Source organism: Rhinopithecus roxellana, chromosome 10 (assembly GCF_007565055.1).
Source record: "Rhinopithecus roxellana isolate Shanxi Qingling chromosome 10, ASM756505v1, whole genome shotgun sequence".
Lineage (NCBI taxonomy): Eukaryota > Metazoa > Chordata > Mammalia > Primates > Cercopithecidae > Rhinopithecus > Rhinopithecus roxellana.
In genome coordinates this window covers 16,779,097-16,803,813 of record NC_044558.1, presented here as the reverse complement: position 1 = coordinate 16,803,813, position 24,717 = coordinate 16,779,097, and the positions used below count along the sequence as shown (strand labels likewise).

The 24,717-nt window shown below is 37.0% G+C and overlaps 1 protein-coding gene across 4 annotated transcripts in view; it reads left to right on the top strand.

The window, feature by feature from the left end:
• EPS8 (epidermal growth factor receptor pathway substrate 8) overlaps nt 1–24,717 on the top strand; it is a 171,283-nt gene that overhangs the window by 68,079 nt on the left and 78,487 nt on the right. The window contains exons 1-2 of one of the 4 annotated variants that reach the window (XM_010368475.2): nt 6,643–6,669; nt 22,202–22,314. The exons of 1 other annotated variant lie outside the window; for it this stretch is intronic. In XM_010368475.2, coding sequence (XP_010366777.2) covers nt 22,291–22,314 — 24 coding nt within the window. In that variant the 5' untranslated portion in view covers nt 6,643–6,669; nt 22,202–22,290. Of the gene's footprint in view, nt 1–6,528; nt 6,670–22,201; nt 22,315–24,717 lie in introns of those variants that run through there. 2 more of the 4 variants (XM_030939545.1, XM_010368477.2) reach the window with 2 other exon arrangements.

The window sequence follows — 24,717 nt, the reverse complement described above, 5'->3', positions numbered from 1 at the left end:
AATTCATTTTTATTTATTTTTTATTTTTTTTTAATTTTGTTTGTTTTTTATTATACTTTAAGTTCTAGGGTACATGTGCATAACGTGCAGGTTTGTTACATATGTATATTTGTGCCATGTTGGTGTGCTGCACCCATCAACTCGTCAGCACCCATCAATTCATCATTTATATCATGTATAACTCCCCAATGCAATCCCTTCCCCCTCCCCCCTCCCCATGATAGGCCCCGGTGTGTGATGTTCCCCTTCCCGAGTCCAAGTGATCTCATTGTTCAGTTCCCACCTATGAGTGAGAACATTTCTGTGTATTGTAATGCTTCCTGACTTGTCAAGGCTGCTTGCTCAGTAATTAACTTATATGTAAGTATGTATGTATGTATATATGTATGTTTATGTATGTGTATATATACATATATATGATGATGTTTTGCAGTGTTTCAATAGGTACATCCTTTGGAATTAAACTTGGACATTTCCCCTGATTTTTTGATAAGAGGACACCTTATCAGCATTCACAGTTCCTTTTTTGTATTTACTGATTTGCCCCTTTCTCTTCCTTCCTTCCTCGCTTCCTTCCCATTGCTATATAGCACATGATTACAGGTAGGAGAGGTTAAGTCTCGCTACCTAGCTAATGTGATAATTTCCTGACAGTATTTCAGAGTTAAGGTAAAAACACTGCAGAAAGGATTGATACTTCTGTGAGAAATGCCTTTTTTTTTTTTCTAAATGGCACTTAAGAACCCAGAAGTACTCACGTTTTTAATAAGCTGAAGTAGTCCTGTCATTTTTTTTTTTTAGAGTTTAACTTTTTGTGGAAAGGACAGGCTTTGAGGACAACATTGTAAGTTTAAAAATGCTGTTTTACAAGGAACTTCTAGACAATTCTTTTGATATGCATTCACCAACATGTCCAGCTAGCTCATTTGGTAGAATATGAGACTCTTGATATGCACTCAGCAAGCTAATTACAGAGGATAGGAGTTCCATTTGAGCCAGGTGAAATGAGGAAAGTCTAAGTAAAATCTTAATAATTATGGGAAATATTGATACTACATGCCAAAAGCTTTCATTTTCCCTGCTTCGATTCTTTGTACCTATTGTGTTTTAGCAGATTCTGTATTTAAATGGGAAAGTTTCAACAGAAATGGGAGGCTCTATAAATATTGTTACTCAACAATTTGTAAGGTGAATTGCAGATGTCCTCATAGTGACTCATAATTTTTCCTTATTCGTCATTAGGTTTTGTGACTATTTGGTTATTTCTTTTTTCAGAAATTTTATGTTGAAAAGTGTAAAACTGCTAGTTACTGTCTTCTAGCCAAAATCTAATTAAATAGGCTTTCTCCTTTTAAATTTGAGTTAGGAAAATGTTCTGGGGTATTGGATCTGAATGAGACTGTACAAATTGGTCTCACTGGTCTCATTTTACAGGTGAGGAAGTGGAGGCTGAGAGAGGTTAAGTTACTCACCAAAGGTTATAGAGCTATTAAGTGGCAGACTTGGTGCACAAACACAAGCTTTTGGTTTCCTTGTACTGAGGTCTTGACACTTTACAACTCATCTTTAGTTATAGGACATGAATGGAAATGAGAAATCACTTTTTCCCCCAATTTTTTTGTGTCTTGCTGGCTTTTTAACTGAAATTGCCAAATAAGATCGTGTCTTATTGGAGCTATACAGTGATTTCTAGGTTGAAAATGACGTTTAAAATCCGTAATCAAATTAATGTGTGTGGTGTTTCCCTTAATGCATTCCTAAACATTGCCAATTTAAGGCAAAACTACCATTTTGTTCATTTATATTCGCTGTTACATAATTTTGCAGTTCATCTTTCTCAAATCAATATTTTCCTGACTTAGATTACTAATGCCATATGTACACTTAATTTATGGTCTCACTCTTCTAAATAACTTATGGAAAGAACGTATACTATTGGTCCTGCTATTTATATTTATTCATGCCAAAAGTGTCCATTTCATTTTTGTTTTTTTCTTTGTTTTTTCTTTTTTTTGGAGACAGAGTCTCGTGCTGTCACCCAGGCTGAAGTACAATGGTGCAATCTCTGCTCCCTGCAACTTTCTGCCTCCCAGGCTTAAGCGATTCTGCTGCCTCCACCTCCCAAGTAGCTGGGATTACAGGCACATGCCACTGTGCCCAGCTGATTTTTGTATTTTTAGTAGAGACGGGGTTTCACCATGTTGCCCCTTGAACTCCTGACCTCAGGTGATCCACTCGCCTCTGCCTCCCAAAGTGCTGGGATTACAGGCATGAGCCACTGTGCCTGGCCCCCTTTTTTTGTTTTTTCTACCTTTAATCCTAGCTCTACAGCCAAACAATAGCTTCAGCCCATACTGACTCATTGAATATTTTAACAAATTCCCGTCATTTACATGCCATGCACGTTTGCATGACTATAATTTTAGTTAGATATGATTCTCCCAAAGATGAGTCATATTACATCTCCTGTCCCTCTCCAGGTAAGTTGTTAAAGCATTTGGTTAGTCATTTTAGCCATACGAATTTAACTAGCTTAGCATGTATGTAATTGAAATTTGACAATATGTAGTTTAGAGTATTTCTTTAGAAACTTCTTTTGGGTTTCTTGCTCCCACTGAAGAAGGTTTTAAAGTTAGGAGAAGAAGGATTGGTTTAGAGAAGACAAAGCAGATAGTGGATCTTATGAGAAGAAAGAATAAAGGACCGATGAGGAATTGGGGTTGAACAATACAGGAACTGAAAGTGAAATTTTGCTTATACTTCCAAGATGAATGGATTGTGACATTGTTGATCAATTCTGCTTGGTTGTCCTAACAGTTTATGTAAGTGACCTCACATCATTTTGGATCTGATGATCTTAGCTGACAGGTTATGTTACAGCCTATTTTGTCTGCCTCTATATTTGTAGTTACAAAGTATGGGAATGTAGGGCAAGGTTACCAGTAAAGATGTGTGTGTGTGCAATTTCCAGCTTCCTTCAAGAGCTTTGGAAAAAGGTGCAGTAACCAAATCTGTCACATTTCAAATATATAATATTTCATGTGTCTATTTCTGGTAAACTGCCCTATATAGTAGAAAACTGAAGGAATCAGCAAATACCTCATGAGCTTTGTTTAGAATTGTCCCACATCATTGATATCCTGTGTATGCATATGAATGACTATGGATGGTTTCAGTCCATGCCATTTTTGAAATTAGTATTTGGACAATGATTTGTCATATATCAGCCTGTGCCGGATTAGCCTTTCATAAGACTTCATTAACATCTTTACTGCTAGATAATTCAGGAGCCAAATTTTGTTTAACAGCAAGGTATTAACTAACTGTACCTGTTAACTTATTATTAGGAAACTGTCTATTTCCAAGCAGCAACATTTTTTGGCATTTGGCAGACCTATGGACCATTTTTAAGAGACAGTATCTTAAAAATGACAGGGATTGGAATTGACACTCTCAGATTTCTTTCTGGTTTCAAGTTTAGTGATACCTTGAAATGTTGGGTTGGAATTTTATGATTATAGCATTTATTTTGATTACATTCTTCATTTTGGAGGGTTTTCTTCCTGCTACTTTTAATACTAATTTTCTCACCAGGGAAATTATATTAGTACTTTCTGCTGTTCTCTCCATTGGTTTCAAGACTTAATATTATTATCCTCTTCTTACTCCCTTCAGTTTCAGTGTCCTGCCATGTTTGTTTGTTTGTTTGTTTGCTTGTTTCCCTGATGTCCTTCTGTTACAGTTTGGGTTCTCCAGAAAGCAGATTATGAGATGGAAATTAATGTTCTGGAAAGTTTATTAGAAAGTGTTCTTGGGGGCCAGGCATGGTGGCTCACGCCTGTAATCCCAGCACTTTGGGAGGCCGAGGCCAGCAGATCACCTGAGGTCAGCATTTCGAGACCAGCCTGGTCAACATGGTGAAACCCATCTCTATTAAAAACACAAAAAATTAGCCAGGAATAGTGGCGCACACCTGTAGTTCCAGCTATTCGGGAAGCTGAGGCAGGAGAATCACTTTAACCCAGGAGGTGGAGGCTGCAGTGAGCCAAGATTGTGCCACTGCGCTCCAGCCTGGGCGGCAGAGTGAAACTCCATCCCCCACAAAAAAAAGAAAAGAAAAAAAAGAAAGTGCTCTTGGGTCAGCCGCTGTGGATGAAGGAAAGGAAGGAAACACTGTTGGGCCAAGGGGGATGTTGGGCTGCCGTGTAGTCTCAAATAAGATGTTGGGCTGACCCTGTGGGGTGGTGCTCTAATGGCACAGGCTGGGTACGGTGAGATGTCTCCTCACCATTGTCCCCAGTTGGAGAAAGGGGACCAAGGCTTTGTCTTCTACATGTCAACCAATCTTTGGTTGTGGGCTTCCCTGGGAAGGGAGTGTGATACTGGGTGAGGTGAGGCCATCCTGAAAGAGCTGACGGTTGAAGGTTGTCTGCAGGCAGCACTGCAGCAGTTGGGGAATCAGTCCTTCAGTCCTGAAAGGAGATGTGGGTGGCATGTCACAGTTTCCATTCAATCTTCTTTTGCAGAGATGCTGGAGATGGGAAGGAATGGCCCAGGGGATGGGTCAGAATTTTCAGGAATAAAGAGTTGCAACATACAGTGGTCAGGAGCTTGAGAGATGGTAGAGAACAAAAGTGGATGTAGAATAGGTTCTGCCAGACAATTGACTTCTGACATTGACTATTGCTTTTCTCAATACATTTTAAAAATTCTATTTATAGTGATGCTTTTCCCTTTTAAAGTTATAGAAACCTGATGAAAACTCTGAGTGCCGTATACAGAGAATGTACTTTTTTTTTTTTTTAAAACCCATTTCCCATTTGCCCCAAGAATACTGCACTGGCAACAAGCAGCACTTTTTTATTCCAAATAAGAAATAGATTCAAGAGATGGGTCCTGCTCAGTCACACAGGCTGGAATACAGTGGCGTGATCATAGCTCACTCCGGGGCTCAAGCAGTCCTCCTGCCTCAGCCTCTTGAGCAGCTGGGACTGCTGGTGTGCACCACCATGCTTGGCTGATTGCTGAACTTTTTGTGGAGATGGGGTCTTGGTATGTTGCCCAGGCTGCTTTTGGCTTCCTGGACTTAAGGGATCCTCCCACCTTGGCCTCTTAAAGAGCTGGGATTACGGGTGTGAACCACCGTACCCAGCCTGTGCCGTATCTTTATGCAAATATAATTTGGTTTTATAAAATATACAAATTTTTTAGTTTTATGTTCTTTATAGGCTCTTTTTTCTTTCTCCATTTCTTTAATAATTTAAATATACTTTTTTGGTATCTTCATATTAAAAATTAGTTGAGCAGTCAATTTTCTGTTTGGCATATTTGTTAATAATCACAGTAAATCATTTTCTCACATATTTTGTAATCTCTAAATTTATAAGCTCATCTTCAGTGGGGATTGTTTTTTGTTTTGTTTTGGTTTGTTTGGTTTTTCTACCCAAAGAAATCCCATGGGGCCTTGTTTATCTATCATCACTTTAAAGTAGTTTTGTGTTTGTTTCTTCTAGATACTTTAGAGATTTCACTGGCCCAGGACCTAATTCCTTAGATTGGAGATTCTTAATTTTTTTACCAAGGAGATTCTCATACAAATAAGATTCAAATTTCGAAACTGTTGTGCCATAGGTTTAGGATTTTAATTTCTTACAGCATTTATAGCATTTCTCCTGTCCTCTTCACCCAGATTCTGAGACAAGCTCCCTTGAAGTCTTAATATGACTATCAGTGAATTTCTCCTCCCCTGACCCTACCACCACTTTTTAACTATGAGGTTAGACCTTTGAAGACAGCCCTGGTTTTCTGGAAGCATCTCAGTACCAACATTATACCTCATGTGTGCCCAGGGCCTCCCCTTCTGTCCCTGCATAAGTATCAGGACTGCTTTAGAGTTGTCCTAAATGGGGCTGGAAATCCAGCAGAGTGCTCTTTCTCTCTTGAGGGAGCACTTTCTTCCGTTCTTTCTCCTTCAAGGGGCATCTTGTTACCAATTTCAATCTATACTTAAGTGCTAAAGAGACTCCAGTGATTATCCCCATAGCTCCAGTGTTGGCCGCAGCTGACAGTGTATGCTTTTGTGCTTACCATTTTGGCCATCGGTTCTGGCTTTGGTTTGGCATCAGGGAATTATCTTTATTGCAAGTAAAGCTATGTATTTAATTTTGTTACACTTAATTTCTTCTTTTCTTAGTGTCTGTAGTGGGAAGTCTTCATGAGCTCAGTTGACCGTATTTCTGTATCTGAAATTCCCATAAGTTACTTATTAACCACTGTTTTTCACATTCTGCCTCTCTAAAATGGGACTAATAATGGTGTCTATCTATATAGCGTTAATTTAGACCACACAGTAAGCTTTCAGTCAGTGCTAGCCAGTATTATTTGCACCACTTAAAACTTAAAAAAAAAAATTAATCTTAGGCAAGAGTTGGAAGTGTAGTAAGTAGCTACGTTTACTTACTTAACAAGAGGAGGAAATCTTAGTTAACGCCCTAGAGAAACCAAATCAGAAATTGTGTTCTGTACAGTACAATGCCGAAACTGACGCTTAGAGTCCCACCCTTTCTGACACTGTGCCAAAGGTCACTTGGCACATAAGTAAACTGAGTGGAATGGCCTCTCAGTATTGCCTGGACGATTACTTAGAGGAGTATTTCCTGGACTGTGTGGGTAGGTAAATTTGAGTTTGTTAATATTTTCTTTGCTAAGGAGGGCTCTCAAAGGCATAATTATTATAAAGGGTATTTGTAGACCTTGAAACATGTAGCAATACTTTTAGTCCAAGTAAGCCGTTTAATTGCTTTTTAACTTCCCATTTGGTATTCCAAGTGGATTCTGAACTTGGTGAAATTAGTGGTAACCCAGTCTCCACAGGGTCTTGCTTCCTGTCTTCTGGCTTACAGAGGTGGAGATTCAGAGGATTTCTTTCCTTTAGGTCATGGTGTTTAAGAGAATAATTTTTCCCCTCGTATTATAGCTAAGCAGAGGTCTGTTGAGTATTACAAATTAGGAATCCGTGGGCATAATATATCAAATGTTTAAAAAAATTGCTTTGAACTTAACCTTATATGCAAAACATTGATTATCTTATAAATATTAACTGCTTTGGATTGTTTATACAATGTTAGTTGTACTATGAAAATTTGCTTATTAGCCAGGTTTAGACTTCTTAGGTTGTTATTGGCTTTGAGTCCACAGATTTAACACTGCCAAATTTCTGTGTAAACATTTTGCTTGGGACCTAAAATGCAGTTGAATATGTGTATTTAAAGTTTTTTTTTAAAGCCCATGTATATTAATGGAACTTGTAAATGTTTAAATAGTCAATTAATGGAAGCTTTTAAGAAACAACTCTTTCAAAATATTCAATTTTGTAATTATGATGTTTTAAATATCAAACTTGAGTTAGTGACAAACATATAATGCATGATATATAAAGATCTATAAGTAGTTCTTATTGATTTGTTACGTTTAATCTTATTCAGAAGGAACTTTTTTGTTATTCTGTTACTAGTAATTAAGTGCAGGGCTATTTAAAAACAAATAAGAGCTAATAACATTGTATCACAGACTAGAGAGAAAGCAAAAGTAAATAACTGGTTAAGTCACTGTTTTGGTCTTGGGAAATGTAGTAGGTTCTTGAGTTTAGGTGCCATGGTTATGGCTGTTTTGATCCTTTTTTGAAATATATTCTTGGATGTGTTGATTTTCTTTTAATGTCTCTATTATTTCTTAAGACCCTTCTATGCTGTAAAGAGTATTATCAATTTACACAAATTTTAACTACCCACAGAAATATTGTATACAGCTTTTTTTGTAGCATAAATAGGTGAGGTTCCTCAAGATGCTTATGGCCTGGTGTATTCTTACCCTTGCTATAAAGCTTTGGTCAGCTTTAGTGGCCAGACTCTAAGGCAAATGGCAGTATTAATGTGGAGTATAAATCTCCATATATGTTCTTGGAATGGTATGTAAAATATTTTGTTCCCTGATCCACCTGTCCACACCTTTAGTAAGATACCCTTGTGTCTGCCGTACCTTGAGTTATAAAAGAGTTTTCCGTTTTTCAGCAACTAGACTTGGAAACAATTTTTTTTTCAATATAACTTAAATTGTATATAAGAGGAAATGACTATGGAGGAGATAACGCTGCTTAGTCTCATTTCTGTGTAAATAGTTCTGACATAAATTGTATAGAGAAGTCTCCTTTTTAGTTTACTTTTCAGTGATGTCATTTGTCATTGAATCATCAAGGTAGGTGTGAACCTTGGTGTTTTAAAGTGACGAAAATGAACTCATTACACTTTAGACTTTTGGCCAGGTTCTGTTACTTATGCCTGTAATCCCAGCACTTTGGGAGGCTGAGGCGGGAGGATTACTTGAACCCACGAGTTCAAGGCCAGCCTGGGCATCATAGTGAGACCTTGTCTCTACCGAAAACAAAAAACAAAAAACAAATTAGCTTGGCATGGTGGTGCATGCCTTTAGTCTCAGCTATTCAAGAGACTAAGGCAAGGAGGATGGCTTGATCCTAGGAGACTGAGACTGCAGTGAGCTGTGATTGTGCCATTACACTCCAGCCAGGGCGACAGAGCCAGACTGCTTAAAAAAAAATTCTAGGCTTTTAAATAACAGCTTAGTTGAATTGTATAAATATTTTTTGAAGAGAATATAATGAGGTAGGTTATCATATGGTCTTTTGATCATTTATCATATAGGATATTTCTAATGTAAGCAATTCAGTATTTTAAAATTTCTTTCTTTTTAGAGTTTAAGTTTGTGTATGTATTTTCACTTATTTAATTTGACATGTAAGCACTTAAAAATTGACTTTCCAGCTACATGAAGAAATTATACTTTGGTTAAATTTGTGGCATTTTGATACAGGATCATGTGTACAAAGTATATTAACTAGGTTTGTTAATTTGGTTAGAAGAAACTTGTGGTAGTTTTAATGCTCAATATATTTTCTAAAATGCAAATGCAGTTTGTGAAATATTGTCTCTCTGTACTTGATAATGTAAGATCTGAGCTGAATGAAATGTGAGTTTCTTGTTTCTTAAGCTTGTCTTAGATTTTGTATCAACATTTGTTCAAGAGCTTGGTTTTAGGAACATTTGTGTGCATTTTCTTGATTATTAAAAATTCTTTGTGTCAGATATTTAGATGTAATTTAGAGCAATATTATTTAACTTTGCCAATCATGTTATTCTAATCACTAGATTTAATGCTCTGGTAACAATTCTCTGACATCTCATTATTAGTGTAGTATTAGATGCCACTTGATTCTCTGTCTTCTTTGTTTCTAAAAAAATACTTTTCCTCATTATGCAAGTAATTTTTCTTTATTTCACCGTTTATACAATTGGCCACACCAAATGACATAGTTAATATCCCTTAAGCCAGGGGGTCCCCCAACCCCTGGGCCGTGGTTCAGTACTGGTTGGCAGCCTTTTAGGAACTGGGCTGCACAGCAGGAGGTGAGCAGTAGGCCAGTAAGCATCACTGCCTGAGCTCTGCCTCCTGTCAGACCAGCAACATCATTAGATTCTCACAGGAGTTGAACCCCATTGTGAACTGCACGTGTGAGGGATCTAGGTTGTGTGTTCCTTATGACAATCTAACTAATGCCTGATGATCTGAAGGGGAACAGTTTCATTCTGATCCATCCCCCCAACCCCCCTACTCCTGCCTTGGAAAAATTGTCTTCCATGCAACCAGTCCCTGGTGCCAAAAAGGTTGGGGACCACTGCATGAAGCAGAGCCATGAATATCAATCTTGGACACAAAGCCGGGGATTGTGGGTGGGGAAAGCCCTCCTGCTGCTCTGGCCTAGCATTCCAAAGACTCAATTCTCTTAACTTATTCAAAGCCTGGATTCTAAAAGCCAACTGGGCTCCCTTTGCCCATTCATAATTCATGCTACAGTCTTCTGGCTAAAAATTGTGAGTAGATTTCCCACTTCCCATTATAAGAAATTTAATGTCCAGTGTGTAACTTATCTTTTGAGTCATATATCTTAATATATGGCCTAAGCTTCTTCTTTATGCTTTACAGTTTCCATTCCTGCCTCTTTTTCTTGATACATGGTGTAATTAGAAAGTCTCTCCCTCATATTCAAAATCTACCTCATCCTTAAGGTTTGCTGACCACTGCCATTAAATTTTTCCTGGTCTCCCCTTCTTCTTTCTGCATTTTCTTAGGGTGTTTTGTGTTCCATCTTCTGTTATATCTATGTTTACATGTGTTATATTTTACTCCCTTTCTAATGACTGAGTTTAACTGATTGAATTACTCTCTCTTACTATGATGGGTTAGAGGTGGTTTTGGCTTGTTTCTCCTAGGTTGCCTTGCATTCAGTACATGCTTATTATAAATATTTGGTTATTGAAAAAAATGGAATGATATGACAGTGTTATTGATTACAAGACATTTTACTCCTTTCTTGGAATGGACATTTGGGGACAGGGGATCAACTGGCAATCTAAACAAGTGTGGCATGGCTCTTTGAATCAAGCTGTCCCCAGCAGGGAAAGCTGACGAAACGATCAAGGCTACAGCTAAGAAATGCTTTAAATCATGTTGCATAGTGGCTCAATACTGACAGGTAAAGGACAGCTCTGACTAGGGAAACACTTTGGACTGATAGGATATTGAAGAGTAACACAGGCTTTGTAGATAGTGACTACAATTCTACCTCAGATAACATTTTTCGTGAGTTCATAGTGTGAGAATAAATATAGTCAATTCTGCTGTAATGATTGTTTTGAAAAATGGGAGTTTTTGTTCCTGCATGATTGATACTAGGGAACACTTTGAGCATAATGCAAATTTCACTTTTGCTTATGCGTGATTTCACCTGAGAAATAGTAGGCGTGCACAGAAAATTTCACTCAACTAAAATGAGCTGCCTAGGACACACAAAGTGTACATGCACACACCTCAGACATTTTCCGGCTCTCTCACTTTACCACACGTTATGAGCCACATCCATTCATATTTTGTATTATAACTTCCCCTCCAATTTCAGATAACCCATCCTGCACCACTTCCCAATAATTTACATACAAGACCTGTGGCTGCCTGGAATAGGAATATATCTTTCCCTCAAAAAACAATTATGTTAACATTTTTGAGCCTTAACTATGTGCTAAGCACTATGATAAGTGCTTAACATGGATTATGTTAAGGAATTCTCACAAAACCTGATACAGTAGGTATTATTACTGTTTTTACAGATGAGGAAAGTGAGGCTTAGAGGGGTAATTAACTTGCCCGTGGTCAATAACTCATAAATGGCAGAGCCAATTCTTGAATCGAGTCTGATTTAGATCTTAGTGTTCTCTTACTTTGTAGATTACAGATAAGTAGCTTTCACATGTGTTATTTCATCTGCATTTAATAACTGTCTCTGATTGGCATCATAGGCTGTTTCGATCCCTATGGTAGATGAGGAAACAACACTACTCAGGGTAAGAATGCACTGATCATCATAGGCAGAGCAATAACAGAAACTCATTCTCATACCTAAACCAGAATTTTTATCCTGGGGCTTATACATAAAAGGGGAAGAAAACAATTAGAGAATTAGGGATAGGGAGGTGAACTGAACTACAGAAAGAGGATGAAAAGATTGTGTTGGAAGTCGGGGAGCAAAAGAATGTGAGTTATAATAGTACTTCAGAATTGTAAGGAGAGAGTCTAATGAAAAATGAACACTAGGGGACTTGTAACTCTGTGGTACGAAAAGCGTAATCAAATTCTTACAAAGGAATTAAAACCACCAACTTAATGACAAGATTGTGGTAAGAGAAATCTGGTCATGAGCATAAATCATTACTAGTAATACACTCAGAAATGAGAGGGAAGAACAAGGCGACACTAGAGGAAGTCTTGGGAAGGCTTTGTACTTGTTTTGTAGCATGTGATTTTTTTTTTTTTTTAAGGTAGTGAGTTACCTCACAGGCCCTTACAGATGAGCAAGTACTTAATTAGTGTTTGTTATACTGAAAGCGTAATAAATAGGAAGGAGAGTAGTTGTTCAGTTGGGTATTGATTAAGATGAAGTAGTAGGAAAAGTAAGGGTGGAATTGATGAGTAATGATGAACTCAAAGCAGAGGGTCAGCAAACGCTAGCCATTGGGCTGTTTTCTTTCTACAAGCTGAGAATGCTTTTTACATTTTTAGTGGGTTATTAAAAACAAAAATGAAGAGTATTGACAGAGACTGTATGTGGCCCACAAAGCCTAAAATATTTATAACCTGGCCCTTTACCGAAAGTTTGTCAACCCCTGACCTGAAATATATCGCATGAAGAAAAAAGTTAGACTTGTTCCCTTTTAGGAAATTAGATTAGGTACTATAAAGTGTCATATTTCACAGGGGCTACATTCTCAACTATGTGCCTTTCTCCCACCTGGAGGAAAGACTTGTCATTTATTTAGCCTGCTCTTTTGCTAGGGGCTTTGCATACTTTGATTGTTCTTACCCTTGAGAGATACTGTAACCAGTTTACAAATGAAGAAACTAGGCTTGTAGAGGCTAAGTAAGCCTAAAGTTTTATATTTAATAAGGATTGAAATATAAGCTTATCTGGTTTGCTAACTAGATATCAAATATGGGCATTTGTGTAAATTTAGTTAGTATGTAAAAAAGAAAAAAAATTGTACACATAGACAATAGAGTAGGTTGGAGAATTGTGTCATTTTATTACAAAATTTGCACAAGGAAGAATATCTTTGGATAAGTTGTAAAAAAACTTATAAATAAAATATAAAGAACAGAAAATTCTAGTTTCATATTAAAAATGTAATATTCACCTAAAAGAAAGATGAGATTCAAGATGTTTTGGAAAGAAAATGCAAAATACAAAAAGTATGTTTTGCTTCAATAGAAAGTATACCAGCTAGTACTTTATTTTTGAAATGCAGATATTAAGCAAATATTGGCCCAAATGTCTAACAGTAAAGATATATGAAGAGAATTTCAGAGTGCTGTGAAAACATGTAATGTAGGAATCTAGGATGCACTGGTGAGTCAGGGAATGGTTTCCCAAGAAGGGGCCATTTAAGCTGAGATACAAGATTTAGATAGGCGAAGATATAAAAGTTAATTATTCTAGACAAGTGTGATAGGCCTCAAGGAAGGAAGAACTTGGCATATTCAAGGAAATAGCATTGTATCTTCCAACACATTTGAGGAGAGAAATTGTATCTGCTTCGTTCATCATTTATATCCAGCTTTGTAAGTACAGTACTTGCTGCTATATAGTAAGCCCCCAGCAAGATTTATTGGGCGGATAAGAAGGAATGGACATTTTCCTAGGGGATTCCTGGTATGATTGTGAGTACAGGGATTCCCTGGATGTAGTCTACTTTTCTCTTTTCTGAAGCCAACCTAATTACATTAAGTTCTTCAGATTGCTGGTAACCCCAGAAGATTACCCTAGGCCACTTTCCCAACCCTTCTTAACTGCCGTCTCAGTGTCTGGATGGAGCTTGATCTGGAGACGGTCTGAGCAGAAAATGCAGGAAAAATGAATGTAGGATACTACAACTGGATCTGCTCCTGAGAAGGAGAAGTAAATCTGCATTATTACAGTGTCAGCAGTAAACCTGAGATAGAATGAATACAGCCACTTTTTGAAAAATAACCTGCTGAGGGAGGGTGTTCTGTGCTAGAACACATGATCTTGGGTTCTCTGGGTGATCACTGGTGACTAAATAACACATGATAATCAGGCTTAGAGATTTAATAAAGAAGTTAAATACTCAAATACTTTCTATTAGAAGAGCTTATTTCTTCAGAATCAAATTTGAACTTCCAAATTGAGATAATTTCATTTATAGGTTTGGGTGCATTAAGGAATTTATAAATAGAAAGAGAAGAGGGAGAGGGTTGCACGTTTCCCACGTCTGTGAATTAAGACTATAGTAACTACAGTGTTGCAGGACTTTTCCTTAGTTCAGTTAAATCTGGGGTCCTTTTCCCATGGCCACGAAAGTTTAGGCTCACAGACAGTTTGAAGGGTGAGTAAAAGCAGGGTTTTATTGGGTGAAAAGGAAAAAAAGGGTGAACGGGGTCTCTCCACAAGGCCGAAGTCGATGCTACAGTGCTTCCTGCCTTGCTTTTGGATCCCAGGTTCCACATAGGAAAAGGAAAGGCCAGGCTCCTCCCCTCTGCAAAGGTGCAAACTTCCTTAGGCTCCACCCCAGTGTGCAAACAGGCAGGAGTTTTGCCAGGGACCCCCTCCCACTTAGCTGTCTCAGTAGAAGGGACCATTTTACAAGATGTTTACCATACTGGTTTGCAGAATTAAAGAAAGAGAGAGTAACCTTAGGTGAGGAGAAGACTGGGATTTGGAGACAGAAGGAAAGAAAATAGATTCAGGGTCATTCTTGAATGCTAGTCTTCTTTGAATTAAAAAAATAGCAATAGGTGGTAGCAACAACACATGTGCCTCTGATTGTACAAGAATTTCATAATGATACTTGTGGATGTTTTACATAAGCTTAAACTTTAGTGAACTTTAGTTAATGATATCAAACATTGGGGGTTTTAATGTCTTCCTACTAGGTATCATAAGTCTGTTTTTCCTTACGAAAATGGTAATGTTGGCTAGCAGTTGAGGTTAGTGTTTGCTAAGAGTTGGAAGTCTTGAACAGTGAGGAAAAAGACACCCCTCCTTACAAAAAATAGAGGCTTGCACAAGGTGTGTTGGGAGGGGGATTAATGGTACTGGCAGAGTGAGAACTCTTATTGATTTAAAACAGGTTATTTCTAAGTATTAAAATTTACTAAGATATCAACAATGTCCCTGGGCTCATTTCCAAGAGGGTATTCTAACTACTGCAGTCAACAACTGATTTGCCATAAAATGTCAATAACTTTTTAAAAGGAAGTTACATTCATGTGTTAATTTTGCTTTTTAAATGAGTGTTGAGTACTTTAATTAACGTCATTTTATAATTATTAATATTTTGTATGAGATTTAATAATGGATTAGTTAATTATGAAAACAAGATCTAAATGTTTTCTTCTCCAATTGCCATAAACATTTGTTGAAATCACCTTATTGAACAGATTTTTTTAAACCCCTTGGAGTACTAGTGGGTTTTATTTTGTTGAATGAATGTTTTACCCAAACTTATATGCATATTAGATTGTTTAAAAGCTCAATTAAAAAGTGAAAAATAGACACTGAAAATTTTTTGAGTGATTTCACATGTGTTCATAAAACAACATATCTATTCCAAATCATTGAATATTTTAAAAGTAATGTCATGTATTCATTTTCTTATTTTACCTTCTCAGTACACTGTGAGATCGGTGTGTAGGGTGAAGCAAGGAGTCCTATTCTGTTTGAGTAGTGTAAAAATTAAGAATCAGTGAGAAATGGAATTTGCGAAAGTCCCTGCAAGATAATGTTAGAACTGGACCAGAAAATAGGAGTTGGTATAAAACTAGACCAGCGAGCTTTTTTTTTTTTTCATCAAAATGCAGTTCAGTTTATTGCTTTTGTAAATTAGAGATTGTGTTTCTTGATCTTTATTAAAGTAGAATACAATGTTAACCTAGTTTAGTTCAAATTTAAAAAAATCACACATGTATATGTATATATGTCTGTGTATATACACACAGGATTTTAAGGACAGTTCTAGCTGTGTGTGTGTGTGCATGTGTGTGCGCGTGCACACACACAAAGGAGATTGTTAATCATCTAGTACATCCATATAACAGAAGCAGCTACAATAAGATCTAGCCTTTGCCTTACAGACCAGGTGGCTCTACCTGATAGGCTCACAGACATTCAGTAGTTCATTTGTTCCTCAGATTTCTTTAATTATTGTGATAAAGTTGATATTAAATTTACCAACTTAACCATCTTTAAATGTATAGTATATTGTCATTAAGTGTATTCACATTGTTGTGCAGTCATCATGACCATCCATCTCTAGGAGTTTTTTATCTTCCTGAATGGAATCTCTGTGCCCCCAAACAATAACTGCCCATTCTCTACCCTCCACAGTCCCTCGCAGCCACCATTCTACTTTCTGTGTCTTTGAATTTGACTATTCCAAGTTCTTCATTTAAGTAGAATCATAGAGTGTTCGTCCCTTTATGACTGGCTTATTTTACTTAGTGTAATGGCTGCAGGGTTCATCCATGTTGTAGTATAGATGAGAGATGTCTGTTTCCTTTTAAAGGATAAATCATTCCCTTATGTAGATATACCATATTTTACTTATTCATCTGTGAATGGACATCACTTGGGTTGCATCTACCTTTTGGCTCTTGTGAATAATGTTGATATGAACATGGGTGTACAAATATCTAGTCTCTACTTTCAGTTCTTTTGGGTATATACCCAGAAGAAGAACTGCTGGATCATATAGTAATTCTATGCTTGATTTTTTTATTTTTATTTTCTTTTTGAGACGGAGTCTTGCTCTGTCGCCCGGGCTGGAGTGCAGTGGCCGGATCTCAGCTCACTGCAAGCTCCGCCTTCCGGGTTTACGCCATTCTCCTGCCTCAGCCTCCGGAGTAGCTGGGACTACAGGTGCCCGCCACCTCGCCCGGCTAGTTTTTTTGTATTTTTTAGTAGAGACGGGGTTTCACCATGTTAGCCAGGATGGTCTTGATCTCCTGACCTCGTGATCCGCCCGAGCTTGATTTTTTTTTGAGGAGCTGCCATACTGTTTTCCACAATGACTACACCATTAAAGGGATATTTTAAATGAACGAACAAAAAAACCCAACAGCAAAACCCTCTATTCTTATAGTCTTTCGAATTTTAAAATGAACTTTTCTAAAATAGGATGAAAATAGCTTCATTGGATTTCTTTTGTAACTAATAATTCTAGGAAATATGGTCTGTGTCCTTAGAGGTAAGTGGTGGGCACATTTAAAATTTGTATATTGGTTTCTCTTTGGAGAATAATGGAGTTTGGAGACATTAGGGGAATAGCAAAGGTAAGTCTAAGTTTTTCCAAAAAAAAAAAAAAAAAATTACATAGAGCAGAATACAGGTGGGAAGATTCCCATAGAAATGAAAGAAACAGATACAATTATCTCAAATAATCAACTTTGCTTCCTGAAAGTGTCAACTTCATTCCCTGATCTAGTCTGCCTTCCATAATGCCTGCATAGTTATTTTCTTAAACATTAGTAATATGATTGTTACTCCTTACTATCTCCTAAAAGATTAAGTCCTAACTCCTTTATATACTCTACAAGGCCCCTCACAATCTGGCATCAAGCTTTTCTTCCTCACATCTTCTTTTTATATGTTCTGTATTGCAGCCACACTGAATATCTCACTATTTCCTGAAATTCATGTCCTTCCATATCCTTTGTATGTGTCTGGAATGTTCTCTAACTACCTATACATGTACCAACTGGTGCACTCCTCACTGTCTTTCAAGACCTGATTTTACTATCTGTTCCTATATGAAACCTACCAGCAGCTTCCATAGGTAGACACTTTCCTAGTACATTGTTCGTACCATAATAACATTTACTAAAATGCATTGTAATTATCTGTTTGTATATCTATCCATCTTGCTAAGTTGAATGTTCCCAGACGAGAGAAAGTATGTTTATTATATGTCATCATGCAAAGCACAATACCTTGTAGGCATAAAGGTCCAAAACATACCGAATGAACTTCTTTTTTGTATTTATTTTTATTTTTATTTATTTATTTTTTGAGATAGAGTCTCACTCTGTCACCAGGCTGGGGTGCAATGGCATAATCTCGGCTCACTGCGACCTCTGCCTCTTGGGTTCAAGCAATTCTCGTGGCTCAGCCTCGCGAATAGCTGGGATTACAGGCACACACCACTGCACCCAACTAATTTTTGTATTTTTAGTAGAGATGGGGTTTCAACATGTTGGCCAGGGTGGTCTTGATCTCCTGACCTTGTGATCCACCCACCTTGGCCTCCCAAAGTGCTGAGATTAAAGGCGTGAGCCACCACACCTGGCCCCGAATGAACTTCTCATGTGATTTTGCTCACTCTATAGAATGTTTACCTTTAATAACCATTGCATGCATAAGCTAGAATTCCTTTCATAATTTCATAATTAATTAATATACTGGATATATATGTATTGGATATAGGTAAAATATTAAGCATGCAATTTTTTTCTTCATATTTAATATCCTGGATATATGTTTTAGAGATAGGTAAAAGTATTAAGCATGCATTTTTTTTTCTTCAGTAGCTTGCTGCTGCTCTATGAAGTTTTCCAGACACTGATCTCATAGGCATTCATACATTACCCCAGAGTCCTCTTATCGTAGGAGAAAGTATCTCATAATCCACACTTAAATGTTAATAACATGATACATTATTACTCCCAGAAGCGTTTGTAGTTTAAAAGTACTTTCTATGGACGAAAATGCTTAATTCAAAAGAATGAATTAATTTCCAGTGGTAGAATTTTATTCACCTTGTTGCCTGTGTAAAATGATAGATTTTAAGGAAATAGGATGATACTCTCCCAAGATGATACTGTCTCACACTGGACAGGCAGGCTTCCAAGAGCGCCTCGGAATCTTTAGCATCTCCAGAGTGGTGTTAACAGTGGGAATATATTCTGTTTCCTTAGGCTGCTGCTGTAAGGGCTTTGCCCTTTTGGAATAAATTTGTTCTTCTTATACTGCCTCCTAATAATCTGCACGGCAGAGAAGTGTGGTTTATTTCATGGTGCTTAGCCTGACTCACAAACTACTTAAGAATTTCTTTTTCACATGTGTAGTCATTTGATGTTTAAACTAGTTTCCATGAACCAGTTATAAATATGAGTGAATACTTATTAGCTGACTTGACATCTGAAAGGATAGCCTTTCTACTGAAAGCAAAATATTGTAAGAGTCAGATGTTTGAACTCTTTTTAGTCTAGATTACTCAAGAGGAAACAAACAGCAAGATCCCATTTAATTGCTTGTTATTTTGAAGAAGGAAATGTTATGTTATTTTTCTTCCCCTAAGGGCTGTATCCAGGGCAGTATCGTTTTGGTGTTTTTATAGATCTGTGAGATATTTCCAATGTTTCAAAACTAAAAAACAAGTGAGATTGACATAAATGTATCTGGACAGTGTAATGTTTCAAAGCTTATCCAAGTAGTTGTTCTTTCAGATTGAGGACTTGGCGTTATTTGTACTAAAGTCCTATTGATATAATTAGTTTCATTAAAATTTTTAAACTAATGGATGAGAAGGACATACCTGAATCTAGGCATGGATTATGTAGATGTGAAATGTTAATACATATCTGTATATGTGTAATTGTGTGTGTGTGTATGCTTAAGTGTGTTTAAGTTACTATCAAGCATTCTAAAGGGGGATGGGTCACACATACACACATAGCATAGAATCTGAGTTTGGGCTCTTGTGTTGGTCTGCCTGTGTTTAAGGCTTTACCATGTACTAACTGTGTGATACTGGGCAAGGCACTTCATTGTTCTGTGCCCCAGTTTCCTCATCTGTAAACTGGAGATGAAAGTAGTACCTGCCTTTTAGAGTTGTGATTATCAATTAAATTAATGCGTGCAAAGAACTTACAACAATGTTTGACACATACATGGACTTAGTGTTGTTTTTGTAAATTGTTATAAAATATTGGTGGCACAGTTGATTCAGAGAGAGAAAAGAATTACCTTTTTAAAAAGTGACTGTTTTGAAGCCAAAGATATTAGTTAATTTAGCAGATTGAAGTCATAAGGTTGTTTATCATTAAGAGACTACGGCATAACGATGGACATAGGTAGGTAGTAGTTTATTCTTTATAATATACCTTATATTACCAATTTTTGACTATTTTTAAAGTCTTCTTTCTCCTGACCATATGTTTATGGAAATGTTCTTTACTTGGAAACCTGGCTGGTTTTAGAAAATATATGTCCTTTGTCTATTTTGTGATAGACTTCAATTTTGTCTAATCAGTGTTTGAAAGAAATGGCACTTGTATGGACTTCCTTCCAAGAAAAACATTGGGTGTTTCAGGAAGTGGTCTTGGTGAGTCAGAGCATAGTACTTTTTCCTCTGAGTCAGTTTTGAACCTCCTTGATATAAATAGACATACTTTTACCAAAAGTTCTGCTTTTCAGATGTTAAAATCATCATTGATACACGGCTACACTAACAGCAGTGCCTTCATTGGTTTTTCTGCTCAGTTGGCATTGAGGCTCTTTATCTAATTGGGACTATAGAAATTCTGTGGAATAAATTTTTCTTTAAATTTTCAATTTAATTCTGTACTTCTAAATTAGTTTCTGTTTTCACATCAGTTTTGCTTCAGAAAGGAGTGGAGTCAGGTGACCAGTTGCGTAAATTTTAGAGGAATTTATATTGGTGATAATACACACTTTAGTCGTTAGAATTCTATGACTTCTCTTTTAGCACACTCATATAACTCTTTATAGCACAATTTCAGTTCAGGGATTATTTTGCAAAAGACTGTACTAGTTTGCCACAACTCAGTTGTTTAGAAGATAGAAAATAATACATTAGAGTGGTTCTTCATAACCACATTAAAAAACATTAAACATGATAAATAATTGCCAATTGACTAAATATTGTTAATGTTGAGTTTTTTACCCAAAAATCACATGGTCACATGACCTCTAAAAAGAACTACAAGGATTTTTTTCTTCATTTGCCAAAATGCCTCCTGTGTTCAAGCGATTCTTGTGCCTCAGCCTCCAGAGTAGCTGGGACTACACGTTGTGCACCACCATGTCCAGCTAATGTTTGTGTTTTAAGTAGAGGTGGGGTTTCACCATGTTGGCCAGGCTGGTCTTGAACTCCTGACCTTGTGATCTGCCGACTTCAGCCTGCCAAAATGCTGGGATTACAGGTGTGAGTCACTGCGTCAGGCCTAAGGGAAGACTTTTAAAAAGGGGTGGGAATTGAGGAATTGAGAAACTGCTAAATGGGAGGTATAAAGTAGTGGAAAGGGCATTTAGGATAAGAACAGACACTTAAAGGTGAGTCAGTCAAGATATGCTCAGGACAGAGTGGTGGGAATGAAGGTTTATATGTAGGAGTATTTGACAGAATATGGATTACTAGAAAAATTATGTAAGCCAAAATCGTGGTGAACCTTGAATTGTACACTGAAAAATTGTATGCGTGAGTATGTAGTTGGTAACACTGTTTAATTGTCATATGTTTCTCTTGAGTTGTAATTGGTTGAATGCAACTGGTTTTTAGTGAATTTCATTTTATAACTAATATTTAAAGAAAACTTCTCTATTTCTCTTAAATATATAATTCTGCAGGAAAATAAAGGAACTGATAGATATAGATGTCAAATGATCTATGTGTGTTTTTGCATATAATCTTCATAACAATATTCTCATTTTACAGATGAGTAAACCGAGGCTGAGATAGGATAATAACTTGTCTAGAGTCACAGAGAGATGTTAGTCAGGATTTACACTCAGGACTGCTCATCTTCATACTATTTTCTTTTCACTATGGCAAAATACCACAATAAAAGCACAGGGATGTACTCAGTAAGTTTTTATTATTTCCAATAGCTATGAAAAAGCAACTCAAAGGCATTTTTCTTCTCAACAGAAGTATTACTTTCTTTTAGGAATAGGTCTTTGGACTCTAGGAAACTGCCTTGTGGGTAAGCTTGCTCTCCTCCTGTTGGGGAGCAGCTTTCTGTAAGGTTTGCAGGGGCAGTCAAATTGGTGGAGGGATCATTTGTAGGTTGTGGTGAGCCATGCTGTGGATCATCTGTCCTTTGCCCATTTATATTAGTAGATTGATGGTCATTTTCATTTTTTCAAATCTGAAGCATCTGGGCCTTGATTAATTGGAGTCTTTGATTTTCATTCTTGACATATACAACATTTACAAGAATATGCTACGTTGTTTTATCCTATTTCCTTCATAATGGGGAAGCAGTCCTGTGGCTCTTGGCAAAACTGACCTTCCCTGAGGTTTCAACAGAGGCAGTTGAGATTAAACAGCATTCTTGTAAACACTGAATCTCCTATCTCCTAAATTACAAATTGGTATCCTGGAAAAATTTCTTTGTTAGGATCTGGAATTGAACAGCTCAGTTTTTAGGAGAGCAGGGAAAGTCATGTTTTCCCCAGCTAACTAGTTTGAATATGCTACTATGTGCTGGTACGTGCTATTCCCAGGGCTTCTTAGCAGCTAAATTGTTTTTTTTTTTAAAGGATGAAGATTTATTTTTCCACTCCATTTGAGGAAAATAAGGAAGTTGGCTGGCAATAAGAGATCAACATGGAGAGGCTGGAGGAGAGAGATGTCTGTTTACTGTGTGGATGAGGTTAAGTTAAAGAGGGGGGTTGGGGAGTCTAGTTGACACTGCTTGTTCTTTTCCTTGAGTACTTCTTGTTAGAAGCTAGGGCGGCTGAATATTTTCTGTTTTAACTTACTTGGTTAAAGTATTTTCCAGTAAGATTTTAAAATTACTTTTAGAACATTGTTTTATTCTGTCTTTTCTTATAAGAAGATTTGAGATAAACATCTCCATTTGGCCAAGTAATAAAATATTCACAGGCATAATTTTTTATAAAAGATTTTAGGAAATTCTGGAGTTTTGCCATTTTACCTTTATTAAACAGTTTCAGAAAGTCTTTTAAAATACGTATTTCTTTCATAATCATTCACATGTCCCCATGCTTTATAAAACATATGTTGCCTCAAAGTTGGATATAAAAGTCTCAATTCTAGTTTTATCGATAGCTTTTATACAACTGGAAATTTGTTCCCATAGAGAAATTTCTGTAATAGGCATGAACTTAATGGGACAAAGTCAAGGTGATGCCATGCTCCTTTGGAATTTGGTGATTCTTTTGTCATTCTAGTGTCCATTGTCTTTATTCTGGTACTACCTTGGCCTTCATATTGATACTATTTCTAATAATCCTGATCATCTACCGCTTGGACTTCCTAAACTTTCAGAATCCAGTTCCCTTTTCTTCTTGCTTATCAGTAAAGCTAGATTATCAGTTCTTTTTTAGACAGGTGTAGGAGTATCATCTGTAAATTTTGGCAAATGAAGAAAAAAATCCTTGTAGTTCTTTTTAGAGGTCATGTGACCATGTGATTTTTGGGTAAAAAACTCTAGCCGTTACTTACCTCTATGTGGCAAAGCGGTTGAATTTTATCCCACATCTACTATTAATTACCTCTTTGACAGTGAACATGTTCTTAAGCTCTGTACCTGGCTTGCTCATCTGTAAAGTGGGAATGATAATTGTTCCTACTTCATGAGGCAGTTGTGACAATTAAAAGAAAATGACACATGGAAAGCAGTTAGAACTGTGGCTGTCACGCCGTGTTTTCTAGATGTAAGCCATTGCCACTGCTGCTGCTGCTGCTCTGCCTCTTCCTCTTCCTGCTGTCACTGCTGTCGGCAGTTAGTAATAGTTTAGTTTTCCTTCGTGCCCTGATTTTGTACCACCATTTGGCTTAGAATGGGGGACAGCAGTTATGCCATGTAAGTGATATCCCATTTATTTAATCAAGAGCTGGAATTAATTTGAGGGATTATTTAGAAAAGTTAAACTTTTTCTTCCTATAAGCAACGCATTTTAATCAGTTTGTGTTTCTCCCTCAAGTTTTCCTTTCTTCAGTCTACAGGCCATTTTCCCAGTTGCTTAGAGATGGGAACTGTGGGAATAGAAAGAAAGAAATGCAAATGCTGGCCTTAGGATAATTCCCTCTTCAAATCTCCTCTTCTTTCTGACCTAAAATAGCCTGCTTACCCAAACAAATCTATCTGAAATTCCCAAACAAAAATCTACATAATGTGATCCGAGAACATGAAGGTTCTTTGGTCATTCTCCCTTGCCTGCTAATCCAAACACCGTTTTTCACTTATTAATTCTGTAAAGTGGTGTGTTTCTGCTTGGTTTTAATTCCAGATGCCCAAGTTTAGGAATGTAATTCCTGGCAAATATTTTTGGGGGTTTATAAATTGACACTGGCCTAAAAGTGGACGTGTAAAAAAGCCCCATTTCTTCCCAAGTGGAATAGCAGTTCAGGTGTTTTTCTCTGACCTTCTGATTCATCAAGCCCATGTTCTGCTGCAACCTCCGCCTCCTGGGTTCAAGCAATTCTTCTGCCTCAGCCTCCCAGTTAGCTGGGATTACAGGTATGGGTCACCATACCCAGCTAATTTTTTGTATTTTTAGTAGAGACGGGGTTTCACGATGCTGGCCAGTCTGGTCACGAACTCCTAACCTCGTGATCTGCCCGCCTTGGCCCCCTAAAGTGCTGGAATTACAGGTGTGAGCCACTGCGCCCAGTCAAGTCCATGTTCTTAAACTTGGAAAGTCTCTAAAGTTAGTGTTTTATAGATTTTACTGTTTTATTTTTGTGTTTCTTCATCACTACTGTCTTTTAGTTTGTTTTGCTTATGTTCAAACTGCTACCTGAAATATAGTAAATAATAGCATTCTCATTCAGAATTATTTTCACATTTTTATTGTCAACAGAATATTGTTTCACCTGTCTTGAAACATTAAAAACACCTTCAATAAATGCATAAATTCTTTGTTTTAAAGATAGACTAATTATCCTGGATTTTAAATAGAGAAATCCTGAGATAACATTTTCAGAATGAATCTCTCAGCCCCGTACTTTTGAGAAGTTCATAGCTAGGTTTGACGCAGTTTAGTCTGTGTTTGTATCCTTATAAATGCTATCTGTTTTATTTTTACTT